The sequence below is a fragment of the Ailuropoda melanoleuca genome, chromosome 8 (genome assembly GCF_002007445.2).
Source record: "Ailuropoda melanoleuca isolate Jingjing chromosome 8, ASM200744v2, whole genome shotgun sequence".
Taxonomy (NCBI): domain Eukaryota; kingdom Metazoa; phylum Chordata; class Mammalia; order Carnivora; family Ursidae; genus Ailuropoda; species Ailuropoda melanoleuca.
Window position 1 is genome coordinate 61626385 of NC_048225.1, and position 18536 is coordinate 61644920.

The 18536-nt window shown below is 43.4% G+C and overlaps 1 protein-coding gene across 6 annotated transcripts in view; it reads right to left on the reverse strand.

Annotated features, from left to right (window-relative positions):
- Positions 1-581: 581 nt before the first annotated feature.
- The window catches only part of SBF2 (SET binding factor 2), a 453500-nt gene continuing 435545 nt past the window's right edge, over positions 582-18536 (reverse strand). For all 6 annotated transcript variants that reach the window (XM_034666548.1, XM_034666550.1, XM_034666549.1 and 3 more), the window contains 8 exons: positions 12979-13105; positions 10839-10966; positions 9413-9646; positions 8261-8365; positions 6200-6393; positions 5457-5544; positions 3354-3485; positions 582-2320 (listed from right to left, as the gene is read on the reverse strand). In XM_034666548.1, coding sequence (XP_034522439.1) covers positions 2222-2320; positions 3354-3485; positions 5457-5544; positions 6200-6393; positions 8261-8365; positions 9413-9646; positions 10839-10966; positions 12979-13105 — 1107 coding nt within the window. In that variant the 3' untranslated portion in view covers positions 582-2221. The remainder of the gene's footprint in view (positions 2321-3353; positions 3486-5456; positions 5545-6199; positions 6394-8260; positions 8366-9412; positions 9647-10838; positions 10967-12978; positions 13106-18536) is intronic.

Consider the following 18536-nt stretch of genomic DNA (forward strand, 5'->3'; position numbering starts at 1 on the left):
CCTGAGGGAACCGGAAGGTTCCGGGCCATTCCGCCTGGCTCCGGGAGCGCTCCTGGTATCGAAAGACTTAGCAGTTCGGCCCCGAGGTGAGAACGTGCGTCTGCTGGCTCCGCGTGGAGTTGGACTTACGGTCCCCGAGGTAAACTCAAGGGCTTAACTAGAAGCAGCTGGTTGGTCCAGAGCTGAAACTGCTGATCCTTCATTTGTGCTGTTTAACCATTTCCTGAAGCAGAAATCCAGCCGCCCGACTAGAGCCCGGTCTATCCTGCCTGCAGTTCTCAGGAACTGCCCCGTACCATCGGTGGTACACCCGTGACCCAGAAGACACAAAGGACTCCGCCGATTTCACACGGCTCACGGGAGGCAGTGGGCGGGAGGGTGGCTGCGGGTCTCTTACGTAAGCTCGGCGGCAGTGCGTCCGGAGCCCAGTACTCATGCCGCATGTCCCGTGTGTCTGGTGACCTCCTAAGCAAGGCCCGAAATGGGCCGTTTCACTCCCGAACTTTAAGTCTCGTACATAAATCCTGAATGTTGCCTTCTGAGTACTCTGCACTACACAGTGAGTTTTATTTCACAGCAAATGAGGGTGCTTTTTCTTAAGAAATAAATTTAATTCAAGGTGGTTAGTGAATGGAAGGCATGTAACACGTTTACGAAAGTTAGAAGAATCCAGTTAGAAAAGAAGCACTGTGTACAGTCTCAAATAGCTGAAGGTACAACGGGCTCCATAGTTTACAAAGTACAAAAATTATTTCATATACAAAGAAAAAATACAAATAATGTGCAAAATCATTTTCACAGGTGGCAATTTATAAAATGAAAACGATAGAAAAATCCTTCATTCTTGTTATTCCCCAATTTCTTATATATTAACACAGTTCTATTTCCTAGTGTGTAGATAATTTTAAATTTGAAAATCTGGTTTATTTGTAATCTACAAAGACAGAGTGGTTTTTTGTTTTTTAAAAAGGGAAGTATTTTCATTACTGAAATCTTACGAACTAATCAGTTAATTTTATATTAAATTATACGTAGGCTAGCTGAAAAACAAGGATATAGAAATCATATATACATATTTTTGAAATATTAGTTTGGTATTTAACATATTAACATTTCCAAACAACGATCTAACTACCCCTGACTCCGGCTGGCTGCAGCGGTAAGCAGAGATCTCGCCGCTGCCACTCGCGGTGAACAAACAGCACTCCTCAGGTCTTAAGCTGAACAAAGACAACATTATCAAAAGTAAAGAAAATCTACGAACCGTTCTTACTGTTCACGTGCAGAAGCACTGTCTGGGCATCTGATCATGGCACCGTGCGACTGCCGTCTACAGCCTGTCACAGGTGCGCGGTGCTCCAGGACAGCTGGCTTCCGTCTTTCCAACATCTTCACTTCATTAAGAGTTCAGTGCAAGTGTTTATTTTGTGAGTTAGTGCATTCGGCTTTTTGCATGTTATTCTGGGTAAGAAGCTGTCAGGGACCAGAAGAATACATAGGAACACGAAGTCCTGGATCCTCAGGGCACCTCTGGCCTAGAAAATTCAGTGTTTTGGAAGCAATATTGTCCTGCATTGGCCTGGTCACGGTTGCATCATTCCCTGGACCCTCTTTTTCCTTCAGGAGAATCCTGTGTGAGCACTGAGGCCCTTGCTGCGACCCCCATGGCCAAGCAGGGTTAGGGGAGCACCTCTGGCAGCGCCAAGAACTGAGTGTCTCTAAGGTCAGGCGGTAAGAGTAGGAGCTGTTCTGCTGGGAAACCTGTTCTGGACACGATGTACGATCATCTTGGACAGTTTTGATATTTGCCTGTCAGAAAAATCTCCAAGGAAGTTATGACCTTGGGAACAAAAAGGATCTAGTTTCATGAAGAAGGAGTCAAGTAAGGGGTAGCCATTTTGCCTAGGAGATAGATGACGGTTGGCTCAGGAAGCATTCTTCTGATCCCTAACCACTAAGACCCTGTTAGAACGACCTAGTGCAAGACACAGGGAATGCCGGGGGCTCTCGACCAGCCCTCTGTGACACATTCACTCAGGCTGAGCAGCCATAGCAACGGCTCAAAGAGGGCACTCGGTGAGCCTGGGCAGGAGAGCCTCAGGCCTGGGATGAGTCTTGAGAACCAAGCAGGAAGCTGTCAGCTCCTCGAGGGATCATGCGCTTTGTTCTGTCGGACAGCGTGCGTCCTTCCTCCCTCTTCTGCTTGGGTTGACCGTGGGTATCAGGCATCGGAGATACAGCTCTGGATCCTGTCCATCCACTGCTGGGCACTCTGTCCATCCTGTGCACAGAAGTTATACACACGTTTGCTGGTCTTGAGCTACAAAATCAAATGAAGAGAAGCACAGATGAAGGGGAGGCCTGTTCTATGGCTTTGGGCAAGCGTGTGAATCAGTCCCAGTGAACTTCCCTTTCCACACCGCCCCGGAACCTCTATGTTCCCCACCCTCCACGACTATACCGTCATTGCCTTTACAGTCACTTTGTGGTTCTGGTCTCTAGAGTCACTGCAGATGTTAACAGAAGGGTACTGGCAGAAAAGGGGGACATGCTAGGAGAGCCTAACTTTGCATTTTCCTGGGGGCCTTCCTTGACTATGGCGGAGGGTCAGGAATGGCTAGAGTCTCTGGCCTCTCCCGTGCACTGCACCAACGCAGCAAAGGTGCCACGGAAGCTCCCTAGGTTTCTCAGGGAAGCCTCAGATTCATCCACGCCATGAGGAAGTTGGCTTTCCTGTCCCCTCTCCAGCCCCCTCTCTAAGGCTTCAGTTGGGGCCTCACTGGAAGCCCGGACTCAGGGAAATGGCCTCATAGCCAGAACAGAGCCCCGGAGTATGACTGTGCTCTTTATGAAGCCCTTCTTGGCTATGGGAACTAGATAAGAACCCTATCATGTGGCCCATAAAATGCCCGAAGGCTCACCTAAGGGCTGCTGAAGATGTTAGGGCAAACAGTCATCATGTATGACGAAGGACAATTTTTATGGATGGTCAAGAATGAAGACCACTGGATCCTAAGGGAAGTAGCATCTGTTCTTGACCGTCGGTGGTGAGTGAAATAACTAACAATATTTAACAGGGAATTCATCTGCCTCTGTACGTGGCTGGACACCTGTTGAAGAAGTCCTTTGTGCAAAGCAATATGCAGCCTTTTTGAGACATCTGAACAGCTGGGAGAGGTCAGGTTTGGGATTTGAGTGCTGAGTTCAAGTTCTGTAGCAATTCCCATAGCCAGGGGGTTTGCAACCTATCTGCTATCACCATCGATTGCTCTGAGGCCCCATAATTCTTGGAGGTGGATGGCCTGTAAGGAATCAGGTACAGACATAGCCAGGAAAAGACAAGATCAACTTACATCAAAGAAAGCCTTGTCACTCGTGTGCTTTGGGGCTCCCATGCTGGGGCCAGCAGGGATGACCATTTCTACTTCGGCCAGGTCAATGTGGCCTTTACAGCTTGTGTCCTCACCTGAGTCATAGTATCTCAGCTGGAACCAAAAGGATACAGATGGGACGTAAGAGACACAGAAAGGGAAAATGCATGGCTTTTCAAAATGTATTTGAATACTTTCCTCTGTATCTTGCTAACCTATGCCTGAAAGAATAAACAAGAAAATAAAAACACTGTTTGCTTCTTGGTGGCTGACAGAAAGGAAGAAAAAGACATTTAAAAAAATTTGCATAAAAATATTACATATTAAAAAATAAAATTAAATGTCAACTGACAATTGTAAGAAATATATGTAACATATAAAAAAGGTTGTTTAGAATATATACAGGATTCCTAGAAATCAATAAGAAAAAAATAAACAATCTAGTAGAAAAATAATAAAAAAATCTCAACAGGCAAGTCACAGAAGAAATGCAAATGACGTATAAACTTCTGAAAAGATGAGCAACCTTTCTGATGAAAGAAAGGTAGGTGATGAAATCAGTAAGATTTCACTTTTTACTCAGGTTAAGAAATATTAAAAATGGCTGATAATATTCAGGTTGAATGTAAGGCACTAAGTATTCTCAAACATTGTTAGAAACCTTTTGAACTACAATTTGGCAACAGCAACTAAAGTTTAAAATGTTTATGCCTTATTGATAACGTTCTTCTCACCTCTACAGAAACACTCCCACAAGCATGAGAGACACAGACAGAGGTTCCTTCAGCACTGTTTTTATTAGCTAAACAGGGAAAAGATGTATCTGTCTTTCAGTAGGGGTGTTCGTTCATTAAATGATGGTTGGTTAATTTTATCACTAATATGGAATACTGTAACTTATCAAAAATGATAAGGAAGATCTTTATGAACTGGTAGGAAAATATGTTCAAGATATATTATATAAAAATATAACTTGCCAAATAGCATGTAGATATAAAATGATTTCTGAAAAACACAGTAAGTAGCTCAACACTGGACTGAGTGGTTACTATGTGCCAGGACTGGATTTCACTGTCTAACTTACATAGTAGGGAAGTGTCTGCTGCCTTTGTCACTGCAGTTCTGGCCTCAGACTTTTCTCTGTCTCTCCAGTCAGGCATGGGTATAAGTAGGTCTAAATGGAAAACTGTATACTTTTCATGTTAAAGAAATCCAAAAGATTGGTAAGAATGCAAGTATAATTTGCTGTAATTATAAATTACAGAAAAATTATGACATCGTCCTATGTTATATTTAGTGGTTTAATGGAACTTATCTCCATAGCGTATTCTCTATGATTTCAGAGACATTGTTATTTTAAAGTGCAACCGCCCAAAAGGGCTTCCATTGCATATTTGTAAATAAATTCTCTATATTCTTCCACAGAGACTCTGCAACTTTTATGAAATGCCCTGAGCTAAGGGAAATGTGGTTCCCATCTTAAGATCTTTATCTGGAAACGGTCTTCTAGGTGTAGGTCCTACCAGAACACTGTAGAGGGGTACCAGTTTGTATCTTTCTCAACAGACTCCATTTTTATTTTTTATTTTAGCTTATATTTTATATCTCTCTTTTTTTTTTTTTTTAAAGATTTTTGTTTATTTATTTGACAGAGAGGGAGACAGCGAGAGAGGGAACACAAGCAAGGGAGTGGGAGAGGAAGAAGCAGGCTTCCAGTGGAGGAGCCGATGCGGGGCTCGATCCCAGAATGCTGGGATCACGCCCTGAGCCGAAGGCAGACGCTTAATGACTGAGCCACCCAGGCACCCCATTATTTTATCTTTTCTTATCTTAAGGTGGGCTCCATGTCCAGTGTGGAGCCCAATGTGGGGCTTGAACTCACAACCCTGAGATCAAGACCTGAGCTGACATCAAGAGTTGGACGCTTAACTAAGGTGCCCTCGACAGACCCCATTTTAGAGATGAATGTGTTGAGAATTAAAATGTGTACCTGCCTCCAGGCTGACCGGTCAGTTCCAAGGTAGAGTGAGGCCGTACGCTAGCCTAGAGAGAAGTGATTTCTATAGGCTTTGACAGTATTATTACCTGATGTTTTGTTACATCCAACACAAACCACCGGGGCTTCCAACCTTTCAGCAGAGCCCCTCTTTTGTAAAGTGTTCCCTCGAAGGACCTAGAAGAAATGATGACAGGGCAGTTAATTTTGGTTTTTCATTTAAAAAGTGCTGTGAAGGGGATGTCTGTTGTTATTGTCAAGCCTCTCTTTCCCTCAGATGGTCCAAAAAAAGCCAATCAGAATTCTCTCCAGAATCTTTTTTACTAGACTTTTGGGGAAAGACTGCCTCTTTCCACTACAATTACCAAACTTGTGAGGTTTGGAGCTCTCAGTAGCCATCTTTTGTGCCATGTTGGGAATGACGCAACCCCTAGAGGAAAACAGAGCCAGCAAATGAACAGAAGCCTGAAGACAACTGTGTGAGAAACTGGCACGTCCTTGGCCTTCCCAGTCTATGTGAGTAAATTCCTTTTTGCTTAAGCTAGCATGAGCTGAACTTCTGACGTCCGCCGCTAAGAAAGTGCTGACTAACACATACTCCCTCGAACGATCTGACAGACATGAGATAATAATAACCAGGACTCCACCACAAATCGCTATAACCTCTTGATATTATTTTAGTTGTAATTTTGATTTTTCCTCTTCAAAGAGCCATCTGACACATTTACAACAGAAACCAAGAAAGAATGAAGGCAGGTCCGTGTTAAGTGTACGGACGGCTGTCCTGCCCAGGCCCAGCTTACGGCAGGGGGGGGTGGCTCGGCACACCCACCTGTTCTCCTCACTCCTGGACGCGTACTGGCTGTACAGCGTGGCTGCTCTGCGGTCCACGCCATTGGACGGGGAGACGCTGGCGCTGTGCCCCTGCCCTGCACCGCTGTCTGGGAGCTGCAGCAGAGACCTCTTCTGACAGGAGGGCAGGTTGGTAGACACAATTCCTGGGGAGCCTGAAGGGTGTCTCTGGGGCTGAAAAAGAACTACACTTTGATAAAAAAAATAAAACCCCCCTAAACTGTAAGATGATAAATTTGCACTTTAAGTTAAAAAAAAAAAAGAGCTAGGAAAGCTTTATAAAGATTTTATAGAGCAACTCATCCAATCATTTCATTTCTAAAAATTCATCTCAACGAGAAAACTGGAACACTAAATAAAATATACGTATAAAGATGTTTATCCTGGAGTTGCTTGTAATAGTAAAAAGCCAGAAACAACGTAAATGTCTATCATTAGGGGACTGGTTAAAAAAATGGTATTTCTATAGAATGGAATTCTAGACAGCCATTAAAACTGCTGTGCTGATTTATATGTAGTGACAGATGGAAGGTCATGTCTGCCTCGTGTACGTATTTTTCCAGATCTTATTTATTTATTTGCCAGAGAGAGAGAAAGAGAGAGCACAAGCAGGGGGAGCGGCAGGCAGAAGGAGAGGGAGAAGCAGACTCCCCGCTGAGCAGGGAGCCTGACGTGGGGCTCGATCCCAGGACCCTGGGATCATGACCTGAGCTGAAGGCAGACGCTTAACCAACTGAGCCACCCAGGCGCCCCAGAAAGCTGGTTTTAAAATAGAATGTACAGTAAATCCCTTTTATTTGTGTGTTTAGAATGATACAATAAGTTTGACAGCTTGTGAGGTTTATTTCTAGGCTACAAATTGTAAGGTGATTTTTATGCTTTGCTTATAACTATCTGTGTGTTGTCTTCTTTAAAAGAATAAATATATCTCATTCTCATAATCAGAAAAAATATCAAGAAACGGTTTTATTTTTCTGAGAATTAAAGCAGTCAGATACCACCTGCCTGTGGCCTGACAACAGTTCCCTGAGTTGCCATCTGCAGGCAAGAGCTAGTGCCTGGAGGATCCCTTCTCAGCATGCCAGAGGCTTTCTTCTGTACCCCTCTCCGTCCCTCTGTGACATCGGAAGTCCTCTTCAGAACGCTCACAGCTGTCTTGACCTCCCTTCTGCTGCATCTGCAGCCAGTCTGACGTGGATGTGATGGTGGCTGGAACAAGTATGGGTGTGTGATCTCTGTGCCTGTCCCCTCACACGTGAGCAGGGACGCCACCACCTCACCGTGGCTTGCATAGGACGCTAACGTGTGGGTGGGGCTCAGCACCGTTTCTCGCACATACTACATGCCTGATGAAAGTTTAAGTCAAAAACAGAAGAGGGGGTGTGAAAAACAGAAAATGGGGTGTGAGCAACGGAAAGCAGCATAATTTGTCTTTTAAAAAATGTTTTCTTATCTCTGGCTATTTCTCTGAAGGGAAGATGGTCCTGGTGTTCCCCTCCCCACTCATGTGGTAGAAAATCAGCTGATGGAGCGCCTGGGTGGCTCAGTCATTAAGTGTCTGCCTTCGGCTCAGGGCGTGATCCCAGGGTCCTGGGATCGAGCCCTGCGTCGGGCTCCCTGCTCCGCTGGGAACCTGCTTCTTCCTCTCCCACTCCCCCTGCTTGTGTTCCCTCTCTTGCTGGCTGTTTCTCTCTCTCTGTCAAATAAATAAATAAATAAAATCTTTAAAAAAAAAAAAAAGAAAAAAAAAAAAGAAAATCAGCTGAAACCGCAGAGGTGCAGATAGAAAAGAACCCAGTAATTTTCCCTGGATGCGGGGCCCTGAAACACAAGTATTATGTCACTGTGGTCAAGTGAGACACTCAGGAAGTATTCAGTCATTTGGAACCTTCTGCCCTGGACCTCCAGGGCATGACCCCTCCCTTTCTACCCCTCCCTTTGGCCCTAAACCCACCTGGGTTACCTGTGGCAGTGGGCCCCACCTGACCTAGCACCCTCAAAAAGCTCAGAAGTAGCCCCTCACAGGATTTTATCAACTCACACGGTCTGCTCTGGGTTCCTCCTTAAGGTCCGCTGTTACTCGTTCCCACAGCTGCTGCCACTTCTCAGGGGTTTGGTTCAATTTATGCTCCAATCTTTCAATTTCCTGCGAAGTAATTAAGAGGAGTTTTCTCACATTAAGTATTTCACAGAAATCAGAATGTGCCCCAGAGCCCAATCTCTTCTGTGCTGTGCCCGGTGAACATCGTGGCCAGAAGGTAGCTAAGTCAGTGGCCTCAGAGGTCTCCCAAGCCAGGAACAGTGGTGGGAGCTCTCGCTGGTGTGATGCACTGAGGCAAAGGTGATTTTTTTGCATCTGAAATCAGGCCTTTTTGTACAGAATCACTTAAATAAAGAGAAAACATGTATCCCAAACACCTTCACACTGGCCACCCTGCAGGAAATCTGACGGCCACAGCAAAAGGTCAAGCGCTGGGCGGGTGTCCAAACCCAAATAGCTGAGGTAGAGGTCTGTCCTTGAGAGGAACCCCAGCTCTGGTGATTTAAAACCAGATGTGGAAAGAATGAACCATGAAATGCCCGAGGATGGCATTCCCTTCGGAGAGCGGAGCCGGAGGGCGGAGCAGCTGCCTCTGTGACCGCATCTCTGCTGCGGCTGCATATCCCTCCCGGTCCGAAGAATGGACGAACATGCTTCAGGAACTCTTTGGCCCAGGTCAGGGCTCAAACGCTTTCCTCGGGGCTGCTGCTCTCATCAGGGTGGCTACTGCTGGGACGGTTTCACTCCAGAATATTCCCTGGAGAAGACGGTTGGCAGTACTCCCGTGAGGCCATCAACTACCCACACTTCTGACCAGAGGAAGTAAAGCACCCACAAAAGCCATAACCCAGGCCTGACTCAGGCTGCTGGGCAGCTTAAACAGCTGGGAAGCTGCAAATTGCTCCATTTGCTTGATTGCTTCTTCATAATGCCGGAAAACTTACTTTTTTTGACTCTTTTCCAGTAGTTGAGCCTGGTCCCCCGCTGCTGCTGGGGAGCAAATTTGGTTTCCTCATCGTTCTGGGGTGCCACATATAACACTGGCCCAGAGTGAGGAGAGCCATGTCTAGAGGTTTGCGAACCACTTTTAACTTAGCCTGGTTCCTGAGGCCTTGGGTGCCCTGCGTGCCTGTCCCCGTTGGCCTGACTTACACTGAAAAGGCTGCTGAGTGCATCGGGCTGAGCACAGCTGACGTCATCATAGCACGGCCACACCGTTCTCCTCTGGCTCTGGGGCCCAGCTCCTCCGGCCACTTCAGAGTCCTCGGAGGGGAACTGCTTGGAGGCCAGCATCATCCAGTCATATGAAGGCCCTGTGGAAAGGGTCTCCTCTACGTAGTAATCCCACTTCTTGAGGCTGGAGACATTTACACTGGGCTTCAGGGCCTGCTCAAAGAGAATTCTGAAATAGAGTTTCATCTTGACCTCAAGGTACCTCAAGTTTACAGGCAGGCCAGCCCCTAACATTTGCAGGGTCCAGGGCAAGAGCATGAATGGATGTTCAAATACCATATGTCTAAATATTTAAATGTTATACATCAAGATAAACTATTAAATAAAATATATTTCTCCTCCTTCCTTGATAAATGTAGCTTCCTATTGACCTGGAAGACCAGGCTCAAAATGAGATCTCTTCGACTCCTTGGAATTCTACACCAGAAAGTGGTGGCACTGGGGAAGCTGGTCACATCTCCCAGTGCTTGGCCCAAGTCTCTGCTCCTCTCACTTTGGCTCTGTCCTATATTCTGAGGGTCTTTTATGAATGTGTACACACCCCAGCCCACAAAGCTTAAGTCTGTCCACTCCCGGCAAACAGCTACTACCTGGGTACCCTTGGAGCTGAGGGGCACATGCACCGGCTTGGGAGATAGACTGGAAGTAGTCTCGTGAGTAGCTTAGATTTGTGTTAGAAATTCTGGGGTACCAGAGCATGGTTTAGATAAAGAAGGGGTATCTAAACACATACACTTGGTTTCTTGTGCTCTGCACATTAAGAGGAGGGGGTTGCTGGAGAAAGGCCAGAGTGGGGTCCTAATGTATGGAGCCAAGGACGGGGCCTTCTTGCCCCTGAGGAAGGTGGTAGTCCCATCCCGGAGCTTACTTCATGTAGACGTGCATCACGGAGCATGGGTGCCCTGAGATGTCATGCTTCTTGGGCTGGGCTCCAAACATCCCTGCTTCCCAAAGGGGTTCTTCCATGGCTTTGGTATAAATGGACTTAAAGAAATCTTTCCTAAAGTATTTTAGAGTTTCTTTCAGCTTAGATAACCAGATGGGGTTTCGAGTTTTGTTTGGTCTTTCATCCTGTGGAAAGTTGCCTTGCTTTGACTTTCTTTAAGTTACCCCTTCTAGATTTGGGAGTCCAGCTCCTAACTTTTGCGGTCAAGAATATGATGAATAGTCTCCATTCTATCATAACCCAAACCCATGGTGTATCAAACTTTCAAACAGCTTCTGATATTTTAAATAGCTTCCTAGTCCAATGTTTAGAAAAAAACAGCTTATATATACTTAAAAGTAAGGAAAACTTTAACACTAAATATTCAGAAAATGAAACATAAGTACTTTATTACTGTACCTCTGTTTCCACTGGTGAATATAAATAATTAAAGAAAATGGGACTCCTCTTGTGCATTCTGTCAATACACTCCCAAATACAAATTCCTTTTTTGGCATGCTTGTCTCCTTTATCATCAAACAAAGTTCCTGTAAATCCAAAAAAAAAAAAATCAATAAAACAAAAATCAAATAAGTCAACTTCTGCCTAAAACTATGATGCATGTAGCAGATGAAAAGTGAACTCTACCGTATGGCTCTCAAAACAGCAACGTATGTGCAGAAACGCAGGAGGTAACTGCAAAGCTAAGGACAGGAATGAACTTCACAGTTATAGGGAAACAAACCCAAATGGAAGGAAAACATCTGATAAGCTTTTCCCAAGTATTTAGCATTCTTCTAATCCACATCCCACATCTATATCTAGACTCACAGAGCTCCATGCCAGGAGTCATTCTACACATTTTTCAGGAGAAAAGGGAAGGACTTCAAGTCGACGTGATGAAGCTCAGTTAAAAACATAATTTTAGGTTTCTTTTTCTAGTCGTCAGCTGTTCATTATGAAGCCATTTAAAGTTTCTTGTTTAGTAGTTTATATATACTGCAAATCGTGGTCAGGGAGACTTTGGATGATAGAAGGTTGTGGTCTGTATCTTTGGGTGACTTAACAAAAGCCAAATGTAGACGGGGGCTGCTTCAAGCCTTTTCTGATCCTACCCTTGTAGCTATTGAACAGTCAATCTGCCGCTCACATGAGCTCACTTTGGTTTTAACAGAGAAGACGTGTAAGGGTGAGGAAGGAGGATATTTCTTCAAAGGCCCAGGAAGGGTGCCTCTCTTGGCAGTGCTGTCTTGCTTTGAATGTAATGATTCAGTCAAAAGTCAAGAAGCATTTTACCAGTTGATCAGAAAAGAATGTTTCAAGCCCAAGGCTGCACAAAATCCTACAAGAGGCCCCCAAGACTAATTACTGTTTCTTGTCTACCTTTTAACTGCAGGGTCCAGTGTAGTAGTTCTCAACCCTGGCCACACATCAGAAAAATCAAGGGCTTTAAAAAATCCCAATGCTTAGGTCTTGCCTCAGACCAGTTAAATCAGAATCTCTGAGGATGGGTCCCAGATACTTGGTCATTTTAAAAGTTCTCCAAGTGACTCCAGTGTCCAACGTAATCAGTTCTCCTTAATGTCTTCTCAACACACAGTGCTTAAGAAATTAAAGTTTCTGATTATGACATGTGGAACGACAATTCCATGAGTCAACAAAGGTCTGGAGTATAAGTGAGAACCAGTGCTGTCTCCTTTACCAAAGTATGAAATATCATACTAGACCATTTAATAAATCAGAAAACAACATTTTCTGATTTCGTATTTTAAACTGAGAACATCAGTAAATGTTTTCAGCCACTAGAAGAGTTCTCTTTATGAATATCCAGGTAAATACATTGAAAATAGCGTTTTTTTTTTCCCTTTATTGTCTTCTTAACAAGATCCTGTGGGAAATGTTTTCACAGGGGCTGTCTTTAAAAATCTACTCTTTTAAGTATTACTGCTATTAAAAATTATAATAATCATGGGGATGCCTAAAATTCAATGAGTGATTATTAAAAACTAGAAACTGTGCTAAGAAATTTACAAATATTTCCTCACGTGATCATCATGGCCAAAGGGGTAGGTGCTATTATTGTCCTCATTTTAGAGATGAGGACACTGAGGAAGCTCAGAGAGGCACCTAACTTGTCCAAAGGGCTCAGCTGGTACTGGGAATGCTGGAATTGAACCCTGGTCTATTTGCTCTGGAGCCCATGGCCTTTCCTGCTATTCAAACTGCATCCAAGGGCAGGCGCTTTTCCTACCAGAGTGAGTGTACCAGGGATGGAAAAACAAAGTCAAATGTTTCTCTTCAAACAGTGATACCACTTTGAGATGTTAAAATAGTAAGCTGATTTCACCTTTCTACGGCGCTCCAGGGATGACCACTTGCAGTCCCCAAGACTTAGCACAGCACACAATGGGGGAATGTGGGCACTCCTTTATATCTTTATAGTTAGGGGTAAAACCCTAAAATGGCCTTGCTACACTCGGGGGCAGTACGTTATTAGAGTTCTTAATTAAAAACACACAGAACTAACAAAAAGATGGAACAAGGGAGTGCAAACACATACCATGCTCTAATCTTTCATAGTCTGAATCCAGGAGAAATGTTTTAAAGCGATTAGACACATAGTGGAAAGCCAGGAACTTTAAGTAATAGAGATTGAATTCAAACTCCGCTGGATATTGGTCGTGAACCTGAAACACACAAGACAAAGGAAAACTTAACAAAAACTGGATGCCACGCCACTGAACGGTGACCTGAAATACGCAGGAGACCACGTGGTCGGTCAGCCCGCTGAACCGCCACCATGAGTAGAGGCGGGAGGGAATCTGCTACATGCAGACGCCATGCCAGGGTTTTCACAAACCTAATTTCACTTAATCTCCATAACAACATTGCAAGACAGGCATTATTCTTTCTTGGCTTTATTGAGATATGACTGACATATAACATGGTCAATTTAAGGTATACGACATGGTGATTTGAAACACATGATCTATTAGGAAATGCTTACCACAACAGGATTAGTTAACCCCTCTGTCACCTCACACAATTAGCTTCTTTCTTAGTGAGAACATTTAAGATCCAAGTCTCTTGGCGACTTCCAAGTATATAACACAGTGTTGTTAACTGCAGTCATGCTGTACATCGGGTTCCCAGAACTTATTACTCTTGTAACTGGAAGTGTGTACCCCTTGGCCTGTATCTCCGCATTTCCTCCAACCCCCAGCCTCTGGCAACCACCATTCTACTGTCCCTATGAGTTTGGCTCTTTTAGATTCCACGTATAAATGAGATCGTACTGAATTTATTCTTCTCTGAATTATTTCGCTGAGCATAATGCCCTCAAGGTCCAGCCATGTTGTTGCAAATAGCAAGATTTCCTTTTTTTCCCCTCATGGCTGAATAATATTCCATTGTTTACATATATAACATTTTCTTTGTCCATTCAACTGTAGACGGACACTTAGGTTGTTTCCATATGTTGGCCAGTGGGAATAATGCTGCAGTGAATACACAGGAGTACAACGATCTCTTTGAGATCCCAAATTCACTCCCTTGGAAAAATACCCCAAAGTGGGATTGCTGGATCATAAGGTCATTCCCTTTTTAATTTTTTGAGGAACTACTTTTCCACAGTGGCTACACCAATCTACATTCCCACCCGCTATGCACAAGGGCTCCCTTTTCTCTGCATCTTGACGACACTTGTTACCTCTTGTCTTCATAACACTAGCCAGCCTAATAGGTGTGTGGTGATATCTCCTGGTGGTTCTGATTATGCACTTCCCTGTTATTTGTGACGTTGAGTACCTTCTCATAATACTTACTGGCTGTCTGTATGTCTTTGGAAAAATCCCTATTCAGATTCTCTGAAGATAAGCATTATTATTCCCACGGCCCCCCTCCTTTAGAGAAGAAGAAACTGAGGTTGAGTAAGATTAAGTAATTTCCCAAGTTCATTCGACAGTAACCAGTGAGATCAAATCTGAACCCAAGGTCTGTGCCGCATTCACTGCTTTGTCCTGTGCTAGGTACTCGAGAGACATACATTATCATAAGTCATAACTTGCTTTTCAGGCATTGTGGTGTAATAGTGTGTAATAAAACAAGAAAGGGTGTACAGAGAAGTTTGGCAGGGAAAGACATGAGAAGAGGAGGGAGTGGTTTGGGGGACAGCAAGAGATCTTCTCAGGACAAAAAAGAAACACACGGCTGTCTGGAGACAACGCAGGAGAAGCAAGTAGAGAGAGAACAAACTGTGGCAAAAGAGCTGATAACTAAGAGAGCAAGGCCCAGGGGGAGCACGAGTGAATGCAGCTAAGGGCTCAGATAGAGGCAATAGCTTTGGAAATGAGGAGGGACAGAAGAGTAGATTAGAAAAAAGAGATGTTCAAGTGCCAAGGGAAGGGGGAGGAGCTTATGCCTTTTAACTTAATTTGCCCTCACTAAGTTAGGCAGTGAGGTCACTGGACGTAGGAATCAGGATGAAGGCATGATATGGGAGAGAGGGAGCAAGGCAGAGCTTGGAACAGTCACTGAGCTATAGCGTACTTTAGACAAGCTGTAGGCAGACTCGATGGAGTCATCTTATGTTGGCAGAAGGTCAGCTGATGACCTTGTTACACTCCAATCCACCTAGCAACCTCACCTCTTATTGCTCAACCTCTCATGACCATTAGAGAATTTTGTTTGGTTGAGATAAGTTCCAATTGTAATTATATTTGCTTAGAAGCTGTTTCAAATGAACATGTTAGGCAGGCTGTCTAGAAGCCAGCTTTTCTCTCCATGTTTAATTTGGCAATGTAGCCCCACATTTGATCAGCCAAAGCAAGGAGACGTGTGTAATCTGTTGATGTTACAGCCTAACAGATCAGTGAGAATTTGAAGTCATGATCTGGATATCACTGATTTACCAAAGTTTATCATCTGGTTAGAAATCTAGTTTTCTGTGACTAAAAGGTTTTTTTTTCTCCCTATAACATTTTCTTATTGGCTTTTTAAATGAACTAAAATTTTAGCTCATAAGTAATATAACACAAAGTGGACTTTAGGAAAACATATTAAAAGAGAGTGTGAGTCTGATTCAATGGGCTTGTATACTGTGGAGCTCTCCTGAGAGCTTTCCTGCTCTCAGCCACTTCCTGCTGCATCGGATCTCCGTAAGACAGGAGAGCTTTCCATGGGACAGCTGTGACACAGCCCTGAATAGCTAGGTAGTGTGCCCTATTCCAGGGCTTTAGAGCTGCACGCTCTCTAGTCCAAGCTCCTGGTTCGGAATCAAAGGCACCCCCCCAATTGCCAGTGTGCACATGATAGAGAGGGGGTGACTCAGATTGTGGGTGGTAGGACAGAAGGAGACAGGCCCAGGATGGAATTTGGTTCCCTTCCACCTGAGAGTCTCAGGGAGCAGGAATCTGCAATGGGCTCAAGGAGAGTGAGCTCCCAGAACAACTTTGCCCCAGCAGACATTGGAATAAACCTTGTTAGTCACAGGGGAAGAAGAGTTCGGGGCTATTTCTATGGACCCAGTCCATGACAGGTTCTAAGAACTTTTAAAAAAACTTTTATTAAACGAAGCTCCAAATAACAAAACCGTTCTCTCAATGGCTGTTCTCCACTGAAACCAATGCCTCATACATATCTGTATCTTTCCTTGATTATTCTGATACTTAATATGCTTAAGTATATAATTTTGAAGAGCCACTTATGAGGTAAAGTAGAATGGAAATGATAATGAATATGACCTTAAGTTGAACTTACAGGCATTTCAGGGAGATCATATGCTAGGACTAAAAGCAAAACTCCTCTATGAGTGGAAAAATACTTTCATAGCCCACTGTACTGAGTGACTGGCCTCACCACAAATCCCGGACCCTGCAATTATGTCAGAAAGGTTAGACACTTCTCAAGGCCGCTGGCACTCACCCTGCCTGAACCGGAATTGATGCTCAGAGAGCATCGCGGTGTCAGTGCTTGGGGGCACTGTCGTGTGTCTGTGTGTCTGCAAGCCACGAGGGCACCTGCCCGCGCTAACTGCTGGAGGTCGAAAACCAATCTGCCCCTAAACGGGTTAATTATCAGGTCTACTGGAAGTAGAAAAAGATATAGAGGAATTTTTTTTTTTTTTAAACTCTTTAGCCACATCTTAAGAAACAAGCATGCGAGGATTTCTTCCATGGAAAAAAAAAATCAGATTGACCTGAATGCTGGGTTGATTAATATGTAGACAGCCACATTTGCAATCTGACATTAAGAAACACGGGGAAAATGTCTACTTAGATCTCCATTTTTAATTTTTTTTTATCATGGAGTTGTAGGAGTTCTTTATATATTGTGGATATGAACCCCTTATCAGATAGAGGATTCGCAAATATCATCCCCCATTCAGTAGGTTGCCCTCTCATTTTGATGTTTCCTTCACTGTGCAGAAGCTCTTTGGTTTGATGTAGTCCCATTTGTTTATTTTTGCTTTTGCTTCCCTTGCCTTTGGAGTCTTCTAGGAATTTTATAGTTTTAGGTCTTACATTCAAGTCTTTAATCCATTTTGAGTTAATTTTTGTGTATGGTGTACGATAGTGGTCTAGTTTCATTCTTTTGCATGTAGTTGTCCCATTTTTCCATTTGTTGAAGACTGTCCTTTCTCCATTTTATGTTCTTGGCTCCTTTGTTGTAAATTAATTGTCCATATATGTGTGGGTTTATTTCTGGGCTCTCAATTCTGTTTTCTGAAATGTCTTTTTACCATAATGAGAAACAAAGACCTGATTGTATTTGCATGACAAAATCTGGTGCTTAGATTTCCAGTAAAAAAGAAAAATTATACTTTCTTCATTTAGTCCTATCTCTCAGGGACTCAGTTTGTCTAGTTCATTGGCTTTTTTCCCTCCTTGTCAACGGGACACCTAGATTCTTCTGCTGTAAAATACCACAGTGGCCTCCAAAAAGCACAATCCACACGCTTCCTTCCTCTTCTGTTAAGTATTGTTTTATCCTTTTATTTTTTTTAAGTTTTCAATTTTATTTTACTTTTATTTTTAAAAGATTTTATTTATTTATTTTTGCACATGTGAGAGAGGGAGCACATGCACAAAGCAGCGGAAGTGGTGGGGGTTTTGGGGAGGGGCAGAGGGAGAGGGAGAAGCAGACTCCCCGCTAATCAGGGAGCCTGACACGGGGCTTGATCCCAGGACCTGGAGATCATGACCTCAGCCAAAGGCAGATGCTAAACTGACTGAACCACCCAGGTACCCCAAGAATTCTTGAATCATCATTCTGGATATAAGCCCTTTAAGCAGATCCATAATTTGTCTTTCCATTTTATGAACAGTGATTTTTAAAGAACAAAAGTTTTAAATTTTGACAAGGTCTAATTTATGAATTTGTTCTTTTATAAATCATCCTTTTGGTGTTGAATGTAAGATACCCTTGCCTAACCCAAGGTCACAAAAAATTTCTTCCTATTGTTTCTTCTAGGAGTTGTATAATTTTAGGTCTTACATTTAGGTCTATGATCCCTTTTGAATTAACTTTTATACTGGTGCTAGGTTTGGACCAAAGTTGTGCGTGTGTGTTGTTTGTTTCTTTTTTTTTGGTTTGTTTGTTTTACATCTGGAAATCCAATTGTCTAGCACTATTTGTTGAAAAGACAACCCTATCTCTACCGATTGCTTTTGCACCTTCATTGAAAATCAGTTTTCCACATATCACATATAGTGTGGGACTATTTTTGGACTCTATTCTGGTCAATGGAATAGATTACACCAATTATACCAATTATCACACAATACCGATTACTGTAGCTTTATAATAAAATCAGATAGTACTAGTCTTCCAATTTTGTTCTTTCTCCAAGTTGTTTTAGTTCTTCTAGATTCTTTGCATTTCCATATGGATTTTAAGGGGCGAAAGATTTATGCGATCTGAAGAGAAACCAGAGCTCTGCCATATGGATTTTAGAATGAGCTTGTCCATTTCTATAAAATAGCCTCCTGGCAGTTTGATTGTGATTGCACTGAATTTTTAGATCTGGGAGGCTGACATTTCAAAAATACTGAATCCTCTGACTCATAAACAAGAGGTATTTCTTGATTTATTTAGGCCTTTAATTTCTCTCAGTAATGT